This window comes from Hibiscus syriacus, unplaced genomic scaffold, assembly GCF_006381635.1.
Source record: "Hibiscus syriacus cultivar Baekdansim isolate YM2019G1 unplaced genomic scaffold, ASM638163v2 tig00110402_pilon, whole genome shotgun sequence".
Taxonomy (NCBI): domain Eukaryota; kingdom Viridiplantae; phylum Streptophyta; class Magnoliopsida; order Malvales; family Malvaceae; genus Hibiscus; species Hibiscus syriacus.
The window spans coordinates 1,344,401-1,356,280 of record NW_024062722.1 but is presented as its reverse complement, the minus strand read 5'-3'; the positions used below and the strand labels follow the sequence as shown (position 1 = coordinate 1,356,280).

Genomic DNA, 11,880 nt, shown 5'->3' with positions numbered 1-11,880 from the left:
CACGCCACCATGCCAAGGAGGCAATTAAACCCCACACGCCGCTTTGCCGACGGCAGAAACATTTCCTTTGCTGCTGCCCTGCATTCCAGACCTCAGTCTTATCCCGTTTTATCAATCGCTCTTGTCCTTGTGGTTTATCTATCTTTTTTATTTTATTTTTACTTCTAGTTTTGTTACTTTTAGAAATAGGAAATTAACTTAGGCTGTAAACATAACTTTCAGGGCGCCATCCTTCTTATTGGCTATGTAAACATAACATTCAAAGTTTATGGTTATACTGGAATCTCTATTATTTGAAGAGGGTTATATATTCGTTCTAAGGATTAATTAATTTCTTGTTACTTTATGGGTGACTATTCATGTACACTACAAATTCCGAAGGTAATACCTTTCTTAAACAAGGCATATGGTGACAGCATGCGCAAGGTTTTGCATTGTTGAATGATGAAGCTATGTGTACGGTTAGTTGTATAGTTAGGAAGCTGTTAGGAATGGTTATTAGTTGTTAGTTGTTAAGTAGTTATAGAAGTTGGTTGTAAACTCTTGTATATAAAGAGTGTTATAGTTCAATGAATAACATGCATTCTGGTTTGATGATTTGCTGGTATAGTTACTTCCTCACATGGTAACAATCGCCATAAGTTCCTAGAGTCCTATGTTTCTTGCTGCGTGATCCAGAGTGCTTGTTAAGTGTGGAAGGTGGTTGCTCCATAAGTTTGGTATGGTATTCTTGGTTGATTAACAAATCTTTTAGGTGTTTCTTGTTCTTCTTTTGTGATTCCATGTTCACTAACAAGAAAATCAATGTGGTACTGGATGAAACAAACTTCTTGTTATGGAAACAACAAGTTTTACTTACTGTTCGCAGTTATAGACTTGAGCGCCTTCTCACCGGTGTTATGCAATCTCCACCAGAGATGACTGTTAATGAAGATGGCAACCTGGTTCCCAATGAAGCGTATGATGATTTTGTTGCCCAAGACAATGTGTTAGCGTCGTGGTTGTTGTCTACCATTAGTCCACATCTTCTGTCTCAGTTTGTGGGAGTTGAGACAGCTGCATCGATATGGGCTACGGTGTTGCAATACTTTGTAACCAGGTCTTCAACCTCCGTGATGAGCTTACACTGTAAACTCTAGTCTCTCAAGAAAGGAGAAGACAATATGCGGGTTTACATTGCTAAAGTCAAATAGAGTTGTGATGCTTTGGCTTCATGTGGAAGCCTGATTCCTCTTGTAGGGCATATTGCCAATATTTTGAAAGGGCTACCGCGTGAATATAAACCATTTATGGATGTTATTACATCGAGTGGTGATATGTTTCCCTTAGATAAAGTTTGTACCATGTTGATAGATGCGGAGACGCAAATAGCTGGTTTTACTGCTCAAGAAGAAATGGTGATGGCTGCGACTCATGTTGCTCGTGGGGATGCTTCAGGTGATTACTCCAAATGATCGTATTCAAGCTATGATAGAGATCATGTGACTGCTGCTAGGTCAGGTGGCAGGACAGGTGGTCGAGCAGGTCGTGGATGAGGCAGACTGCATGTTCAATGCCAACTTTATGGTAAAATTGGGCACTTCGTTGATCGGTGTTGGCATCGTTATGATGAATACTTTTAGATTGTTAGTAATAATCAATCGAGGTATGATGAAGAACCTGCTCAGGCTCACACTACTATGTATGATAAGTGTGTATGTATGTATTCTTCGAAGGGGTCTCGGTTGCATGCTTTGACCAGTGCTGATGCATCAATAGCTGAGAAAGATCAGTGGGTCATTGACTCTGGAGCCACCCATCATGTTACTTCAGATGCAGACGTTGTAACTCGTAAATCTAGTTGCAGTGGTCCAAGCAAGCTAGTCGTGGGTGATGGTGCTTTATTACCTGTTGATTTGGTTGGCAGTACGGTCATGAAGTCTGCTTTTAGAGTACTGCTAGTCAATGATTTGCTTTATGTACCTAACATAACACAAAATTTGTAGTCTGTGTCCAAGTTTGCTAGGGACAACAATGTGGTATTTGAGTTTTATGTACAAGGTTGTTGTGTTCGTGATGCAGTTAATGGAGAGGTGCTTCTTCGAGGTAGAATGCAAGAAGGACTTTATGTGTTTCCTAGTACTACTATATCGAGTGCTTGTAAAAATGATTGCGTCAATGTTGCTACAGCTAGTGATGTTTACAATATTTGGCATAGGAGGTTAGGGCATGCAACGTATGATACAATTGCTAGTGTATGCAAAGCCATTGATGTACAAGTTAATAAAAATGTAAATAAATTTTTTGAAGCACGTTGCATTGGCAAAAGCCATAAGTTGCCTTTTCGCCATTCCAAAACTGTTCATACTGAACCCTTTCAACTTGTGTACACTGACATATGGGGACCAACTCATGTAACTTCAAATGGTTATCACTACTACTTGTCGTTTGTTAATGCTTACTTAAGACACAACTGGGTTTATTTTTGAATGATCGATCGTAGGCAGTAAACACGTTTAAGGTATTTCAGAAGATGGTTGTACCTCAGTTTGGAGTGACTCTGAAGGTTGTGCAAAGTGATTGGGGTGAAGAGTATCGCAATCTATTAGCCGTATTGTTAAGAGAATGGGTTGTGCATCATGTTGCTTACCTCCATACATCTGAACAGAATGGTGTGGTCGAAAGGAAGCATCGACACATCATTGAGCTTGCCTTGGTTTTATTAGCACAAGCTGCCAAGCCCTTGCGCTACTAGTATTATACAACTGTTACTGCAATAGTCCTTATCAATCATCTTCCTACTAGAGTCTTGGATGGGTTGTCACCATATGAGAAATTGTTTGGGAAGAAGTCAGATTATGGTTTCATAAAAGTCTTTGGCTGTAAATTCTTTCCTCACTTGAGGTTGTTCCAGCAACATAAACTTGAATTTCGTTCTCAGCCATGTATATTCCTTGGTTACAGCCCTCAGCACAAAGGCTACATGTGTTTAGCAGCTAGTGACAAAATATATATTTCCAGACATGTTATTTTTGATGAGTTTACCTTTCTATTTGCAGGGATTGAAGGATCGAGTAATACACCTCGAATTAATAAACAAAGGTCTATAGAACTTGAAGTTGTTATTGACATAAGGCAATTTCGAGGCAACTTGGCTGGTGCAGGACAAGGAACAGATTATGATGACATGAATCTGGTTGGCTTGACTGAAGTTGTTCCACATGAAATGGTTAGTGCAGGTGAAGCTAATATGAACGAGAACTCTGATCATATAAGTCAGGATATGGTTGACATTGATGAAACTTCCCTAGAAGCTGCTGCTCAACAAGGTGTTTATGAAGAAGGTGGTGAAGTTGGTGCAACTGAAGCTGTTGAGTCAGCAAACCAAAGGCAGACTGTGGCAGTGACTGGTTCATTTGAAAATGCTGACTCTTTAAGAGAGGGCAATGATGCCAGTTTGTTGAACTACCATTCGATACTGACAAGAAGTGAATGTGGGATATTTAAGCCTACAGTGTATGTGGCCAGCTATGATGACATGGAACCTCTTAATGTTCATGAAGCAATTCAGTCACCTCATTGGAGAAAAGCAGTGCATGCTGAGGTTAAATCTCTAAGGAATAATGGTACGTGGACCCTAGTGAAACTACCTGAAGGACGATTAGTGGTGGGGTGTAAATGACTGTTCAAATTGAAAAAAAAACCCTGATGGCTCTATTAGCAGGTATAAAGCTAGATTAGTAGCCAAAGGTTTTTCTCAAATGTCAGGACATGATTTTGGTGAAACATTCAGTCCAGTTGTCAGGTTTGCAACGTTGAATGTAGTTCTTTCACTAGCTGTTACAAATGGCTAGCAGTTACGCCAGGTGGACGTGAACAATGCGTTTCTGTATGGTGACCTGCATGAAGAGGTGTTCATGCAACAACCACCTGGTTTCGAGTAAGTAGATGCAAATAGTAGTCCCTTGGTGTGTAGATTAGAAAAAGCGTTGTATGGGTTACGCCAAGCCCCTCGAAACTGGCATGACAAATTGAAGATTTGCGTAGTTAAGATCGGGTTTAAAGAGTCTTCAGCAGATACTTCTCTGTTTGTTCGCTGGGAAGATGGTCAATGTATCTACATGCTCGTGTATGTTGATGATATAGTAGTGACGGGAGGTTCGAATGAACAGATTGAAGAAGTAGTGAAATTGCTTGGGAGAGAGTTTGCCTTGAAGGATCTTGGTGATGTACATTATTTTTTGGGCATAGAAGTTAAGCATTGTGGTAGCTCATTAATTCTTAGTCAAAGGAAGTTTATTCTAGAATTGTTAATGAAGACATAAATTAGCACTGTAAATCATGCGTCTATTTCAATGCTTGTGTTTGCTAAATTAAGTCAAGATGCGGGGGAGTTGCTTCAGGATGCTTATGAATATTGAAGCATTGTAGGTGCATTATTGTATGCTTGTCACACGCGTCCAGGCATAACATTCAGTGTGAACAAGGCATCACAGTACATGCATGCTCCAAGACAAGAACATCTTGTTGTTGTTAAGAGGATTTTGAGGTATTTAGTGGGAACTATTAATCATGGCTAGGTCGTTGCACCCGCAGTAGCAGGGTTCAATGTAGTAGCTTTTGCTGATGTTGATTGGGTTGCAAGCGCTGATGATTGCAAATCTATCTCGGGCTATTGTGTTTTGTAAGTGATAATCTTGTAATATGGAACTCGAAGAAACAAAAGTCAGTTTCCATATTGACTATGGAAGCTAAGTATAGAAGTGTAGCAGATGTTACTGCTGAAACAACATAGGTGGATGCTCTTCTAAATGATTTAGGCGTTGCAAGGCAAAAAATCCCAATAGTTTGGTGTGATAACGACAGTGTTGTAGCCATGATAGCTAATCCTGTCTATCATGCAAAGAGTAAACATATTGAACTTGATGTTCACTTTGTTCGTGAGAAGGTGGCGTTGAAGCAAGTGTTAGTGAACTAAGTGCCAGGAAGTCATCAGATTGCTGATGGATTCACAAAGCCATTAGCTGCTGCTCGGTTTGAAGTGTTTAAAGCCAGGGTGAATGTGCAGTCTTTTTTGTGGGAGAAAGAAGAAGAAGTAGGAAGAATGTTGAATGATGAAGTTGTTATTGAATGATGAAGCTATATGTACGGTTAGTTGTATAGTTAGGAAGCTGTTAGGAATGGTTGTTAGTTGTTAGCTGTTAAGTGGTTGTAAACTCTTGTATATAAAGAGTGTTATAGTTCAATGAATAACATGCATTCTGGTTTGATGATTTGCTGGTATAGTTACTTCCTCACATGCATGTAGATCCTGGCACCTGTACAGTGGTCTCCAAACTTCTAAAAGAAAAGGGAACTGAAGCCTGGGGTGTGGAACCATATGATATAGAAGATGCTGAAGCAAACTGCAAGAGTCTTGTGCGCAAAGGCATTGTATGCATGGCTGATATCAAGTTCCCTTTTCCGTATAGGCCAAAATCCTTTTCTCTTGTAATTGTTTCAGATGCCCTTGATTACCTGTCTCTGAAATACCCGAACAAGACTCTTCCCGAGTTGAGAAGGGTGGCCTCTTATGGCCTAGTAATTTTTACGGGTAATTCCCTACACTCCAAGTGCAGATTATAAAATAAGAGTTATGCTGGAAGAGAAAGCTGTTACATTCGAACTCGAGTTCGAACTTGAATCTTAAGTACATGAAAGCCCTATATTATATTTTAAAAAACAACATATAAATATGTATTAATATTGTTTTTGTGTAAATTAATTTCGTCAAGTCGGACAATATTATAGAAATAATGAAGTTGGTCATCAAATATTTATCGTTTTGTGGTGATTTTACGATTTTGTTTTTGTAGCAAGGGAAAACAAACTACATTAGCAATGGATCAATCTTCTCCTCCACACAACCATGCACGTCAAGGTGGAGGAGGCTTTGGATTACATTAGGTGGGTGCTGCATCACATAGATGCCCGTAATTGCAGTTCACCCAACGCGAGCTATAGCATCAGCTACACCATTTGTTTCTCGGAAAATGTAAGTTATTTTGATCGTTCATTGAAATTGGAGGAGCTTCTGTATTCTATGAACGATGGACGATTCGTGCGTCTACCCAGGAGAATTAATACTAGCTATAGCTTGTTGTGATTGACCTTTTGAAGGAGAGTTGGGAGAGGGGGTCCTACGTTATTGAAGCTAAGGTTAGCAAATGGAGGGATTGGTCCATGGTTGTCTCCTCGGAAAGACTATGAGGAGTGGATTAAACGTGCAGCCTCATGTTGCTTGTCACCAATGGAAGAGCTACCAGCTGCACACTGGGTGGGGGCATAGTAACAAGCCTTTCACATGCCCTAATAACACCCTTCAACAAACCATGTGCCCTTGTTCAATTATTTTCCACATCCCACATAATTCTATGTTGGAAATATGGTAGTACTGTTGGAAATTGAGATGTTAGCACTGATTGGAAAATAATAAAATTGAAAGAAAATTTTAAACTTGATCGTGTCGTAGATAAACCACTATTTTAGATGTAGAGCCATTATGATTTATATAATCATCGAAATAGACGTTATCCCTTGAGGTTAATATAATCTTTCAGAATTTGTACATTTAAAAATTAAAATAGAAACCGGTAGTATTACTCTTCTCAATTGAAACTTTGAAAGAAAAATAGAGAATATGAAGAACACTTTTTAGCAAATCATCTAATTAACAATCAAATAAATCACCGTAATTAGTCCAGACAAATATATCGAGGACATATAATTCCCACAAACTACAACCACGATCAATCGACCGACGACGTTCGTGCCTATAAGGAAATGGTATATAAGTTATCACAATTTTCCCATAAGTTATCACAATTTTCTTTCCCCATCTCATGTGGAATTAAATTTTATAAATTCATTTGTGTTTCTAACATTCTAAACCCAAACCTAAATGTAAATCCAAATTAATGGCTAACCCCAAACTTATTGCCCTTGTTGGGTTCATCTATATATTACCCTCCAAATGATAATCATTGCTAATGTGTTGATGGGAATAAATAGGTAGCAATAACAATAGACGTTTTACTCTTTCTAATATGAGTAGAGAGTTCTAAGGTGATAAATTGACCGGTGGTCGATATTAAAGCAATATGTGTTTATAAAGAGGTAGAAAAGAGGTGAATGAAGGTGTGGTAGTTCTATTTGGGTTCCAGTCTCTTCTTTTGATCTTGGTCGAGAGGTTTTACAACTACTCTTGGAGGTGGTGCGAGAAGTAAAGTTATTATGACTACTCGTAAGCTGACAGACTAGATGAATATAATCAATTGGGGATAGATTTGGTTCAGTTGGAGCTTGCCAGATGTAATATCAAATTTTCATGATTTCTCGAGGGATATTGGATATTCAAGGTCATTTTGTTAAAGACGTTCTTCCTATTACTTCTAGAATTATACATATAAACCACACTACATTATTGGATTCAGGATTTCTCGAACCAAACACTTACGAAATCAAATTTATCATATCAGTGTAGCCATTTTCAGGGTCCCATTTCTTGCATTGAAACAACAATCGAGGGACCTAATTAGTAATTACAACATCCATTTGGATTTTCATACCCCAACACGTGTCATTCTCTCATTTTTTTATGGTTATAAATATTAGAATTACACATTCACCAGCTGTATCCATAAACTTGCACTTCATTTGTGTAACTATCGTCGATGCTATTTTTTGAAGAAAGATTAACGTAAAATGGTTGGTCGGTCCAATTCCAAGGCAAAAAATGAAATCCGTCACTTTCTTCAAAGCTTAGACATTTTGATTTCACATTAAATCACGTGATGATCAGTAAATAGAATTAATTATAGTTTACTAATATACAACGTTAATGACACACAAACCCTATCTTCTCTCACTTCCTTTTCTTTCTCGTTTGTCTTAAAATCTCAACTTTGACTTCAAAGCTATCTAGTACACTCGTCGACTTTTATTTGCCAAACCAATGGCCATCATTCTACTTTCTTTTTTATTAGAAAAAAAAACATACCAACAATCGGTTGGTCTGGTGGGATGAGATATTAGATTCCCTAAACAAGGTTAGGAGTTCGAATCATGATGTTTGCGTATGGAGCAAATTGGGTTGGGAGGGTCGTCCTCATCAACATCTTCTCCTATCTTTAATAAATGAATTCTTCTATTAAAAATGAAATGTATTTGTAAACTAAGTTAGGAGAATCATCCTTATATTCGATTTATGGAGTACTGAATTTAAATTAATCGATTAAAAAATCAAATACTTATAATCTATACTACTATTTAATAATAAACGTTGAAATATTTTTATAAATACTATGATTGAATCTAAAACGTTTAAAAATAATAATCATCCTTTAACTATTAAATTCGTTTGATTCATATTCTCCTTACGATAATGGATATGATGGACCGACAAAACACACTTCGAAATCAGGTAGCTCTAACAATCAAAACAAAGTGCGGAATGAAGCCTTAATTGGTTACTCTCCACTTGCAAATTTGTTGACTAATAATTGCCTGTGTTAATATATGTGTCAAATCCATCAGCAAATCCACAATTTAGTGATCTCTCAGGCACCTTTTCTTATTATATATGTTTTGTTATTTTATTAAAATTTTATGATAATTATTTTCAGAAATTTAATATTTAAAATTCTAAATAAATCCCATTCCTTAAAATTGCAACATCCACTGCTTTATAGTTATATTTTTCATTATAAAATTGAGATGAAGTGAACTTTAATCTTCTAATCCATGTTGTTTCTTTAGTCATCGACTAACAAAGAGTTTTATTTTAATAAAGAAAAAGTTAATATGTTCAATAAATTACTAAATCAAACTTATTAGATGGTATCAGTGGTCAGAGAAAATATTATTCTTCCTCGAGATTCTGGGTTCAAATAATGATTAGTCAAATGCGTAAAAGATTTTATATTTTAAAAAAATTCGAAAATTTTTAACTCGATTTAATCGAATACTTACCTCTAATTTTTCCTTCATTTTAAGTCTATTTTTTTTTTACTAAATTTGAATCACACTCACACGCTCTTCTATCTCTATAGAATATCTATAAAAGTTCGATTCTTGTTTTAACAATAAATATACTCTTTTTAATAATTCAATGATTTAATTTTACATTTTATTTAATTTGACTTTTTACTAATTTTTTTTAAATTCTTTCCTATTTATTCATTAACTCTTTTATGCTAAAAAAATAATTTTTCCCAAAGACCAAAATACATTCTTTAAAAAATGTAAAATATATTTTATAATCATAGATGATATCTCATTTATTTAATAATTACACTTTATTTTACAAAAAATATTCAAAATATAATTAAATAATCATTTTTATTTAAATAAATAAAAATGTAGTAACCATGATATTTGTAATTTAAAGAAAAAAGTTATTTACAGTTATTTAAGTCTAATCTTATCTAAATTGTGTTTGGGTTTTACTAGAATGTTTGACTTAGAAAATAAAAGGGAGAGTGAGGAGTGTTACATAGGGTGGCAGACATTGGTTCAATGGATGAAGCTAGGAAAGGGAACAGATGGACCATAGATGCATATATTGATAACATAAAAAATATATAGAGAGAGTAGACACAGTTAATAAAATGAACAATTAATCGAAGAAAATTCAATTTTTAAGATAAAATACGTGCCTACTTCTAGATGATATATATATTTGTCATTGAAAATATTTTAAATTTAGTTGTATTTATTTAATTTTATTCTTTTAAGATTTTCAAATTTTATCTTAGAATTTTGTAATTTAAATAATATAATTTAAATAAATAAGTAAAATAAATATGAATCGAATATCTATGACTCAAAAGTACAAATACCCGAATTTTGTAGGTACTCAACTTACGAGTACCAAATGTAATGAGTCTAAACACAAACTAATTTTTTATACTTGAAAGTTTCAAATACTCGAAATATATGTGAACGTTCAATCATATTGCTGTAATCGGTACTAACAAACATTTTATCTCTTAAATAATTAAATCTATGAATTTGGATTCTCAAAACAAGTCCCTGTCTGTATGGTCAAAACTCATCCATTTATTTTAGTTAATTTAGTTGGCGAAATTAATATTTTGCTTATTTTAATATTCCCTACGCTTATATATGCTCCCCATTTCCATCGCCATTACCAACAACTTTCTCCCACAAAACTATCACTTCCTATACTCTCTCTGGTTTTGATCTTCAAAGTAATTACTAATTTCTGGGCAAGAAGCTTATCATCTGCAGAAAAGCGAAGGAATCAAATGGGGCTGTTGTCGAGGAAAGTCACGTGTAATTCTCACGGACAAGATTCTTCTTACTTTCTGGGATGGCAGGAGTTTGAGAAGAACCCTTATGATGAGGTCAAGAATCCTAAAGGAATTATTCAGATGGGTCTTGCAGAGAATCAGGTAAGAGAAAATATATTCATTGAAAGAAGAAATGGTTGAATTTGAAATGCATTTTCTTATGGTTTGTTTTTTATTTGTGTGTGTTTTGTGTAGCTCTCGTTTGATCTTCTTGAGTCTTGGTTGGCCAAGAACCCAGAGGCGGCTAGTTTCAAGAGAGATGGGCAATCCATATTCAAAGAGCTTGCTCTTTTCCAAGACTATCATGGACTGCCTGCATTCAAGAAGGCGTTGGTTGATTTCATGGCTGAAATCAGAGGAAACAAAGTGACATTCGATGCAAACAACATCGTCCTCACCGCCGGTGCTACGTCGGCGAACGAAACGCTCATGTTTTGTCTCGCTGAGAAAGGCGACGCTTTTCTACTTCCTACGCCGTATTACCCGGGGTATGTCTTTGATTACTACACTACTAACTCTTTTGACGTTGTGATGTTAATAGACACGGCAATAAAAGGTATTATTGTTTTTTTCTTACAGATTTGATAGAGATCTCAAGTGGAGAACCGGGGCTGAGATTGTACCGATTGTTTGTACCAGCTCTAATGGCTTCAAAATCACGGAACCGGCACTCGAAGAAGCCTACCACGAAGCACAAAGGAAGAACTTGAGGGTGAAAGGTGTCCTGGTCACCAATCCATCAAATCCATTGGGCACGACAATGACGAGAAACGAATTGCACCTACTGATTAACTTCATCACAGACAAGGAAATTCATTTAATCAGCGACGAAATATACTCCGGCACCGTTTTTAGCTCGCCGGCGTTCGTAAGTATAATGGAAGTTTTGAAAGACATGAAGATGGAGAACACTCAAGAATGGGAAAGAGTTCATGTTGTTTACAGCCTTTCGAAGGATCTAGGCCTGCCTGGTTTTCGAGTTGGTGCAATTTACTCCAACGATCCCATTGTCGTGGCAGCCGCCACGAAAATGTCCAGTTTCGGCCTAGTTTCTTCACAAACTCAATCCCTTCTCTCCGCCATGTTATCCGACAAGAAATTTACCAAAGAATACCTTTCGAAACACCAAAAGAGGCTCCGAAATCGACGGAACAAGCTGGTGTCCGGCCTTGAAAAGGCCGGCATCAGCTGTTTAGACAGCAATGCCGGACTGTTCTGCTGGGTTGATATGAGACACCTTTTGAGCTCCAACACATTCGAAGCCGAAATGGAGCTTTGGAAACGAATAGTTTACGACATTAAACTGAACATCTCACCTGGTTCTTCGTGCCATTGCACCGAACCAGGCTGGTTCCGTGTCTGCTTCGCTAACATGTCCGAAGATGCACTAAAACTCGCCATGCAACGACTGAAGTCCTTCGTTGGCTCAATCGCCATTAACGACCTAAGCCATCAAGAGCTGAAGAAAACGGGAAGAAAAAACCGCACCAATTGGGTTTTCCGGCTATCGTTCCAGTCATTCCATGATCGGGAGCAAGACGAACGATAA

At 36.8% G+C, this 11,880-nt stretch overlaps 1 protein-coding gene and 1 pseudogene across 1 annotated transcript; both read left to right on the top strand.

The window, feature by feature from the left end:
• LOC120123715 lies at positions 1-6,307 on the top strand (annotated as a pseudogene).
• A 3,979-nt stretch (positions 6,308-10,286) lies between these two features.
• Positions 10,287-11,880, top strand: LOC120123659 (1-aminocyclopropane-1-carboxylate synthase 3-like). The gene is made up of 3 exons (XM_039142501.1): positions 10,287-10,433; positions 10,527-10,819; positions 10,911-11,880. The coding sequence occupies exons 1-3, from the start codon at positions 10,287-10,289 to the stop codon at positions 11,878-11,880; spliced, it is 1,410 nt and encodes a 469-aa protein (XP_038998432.1).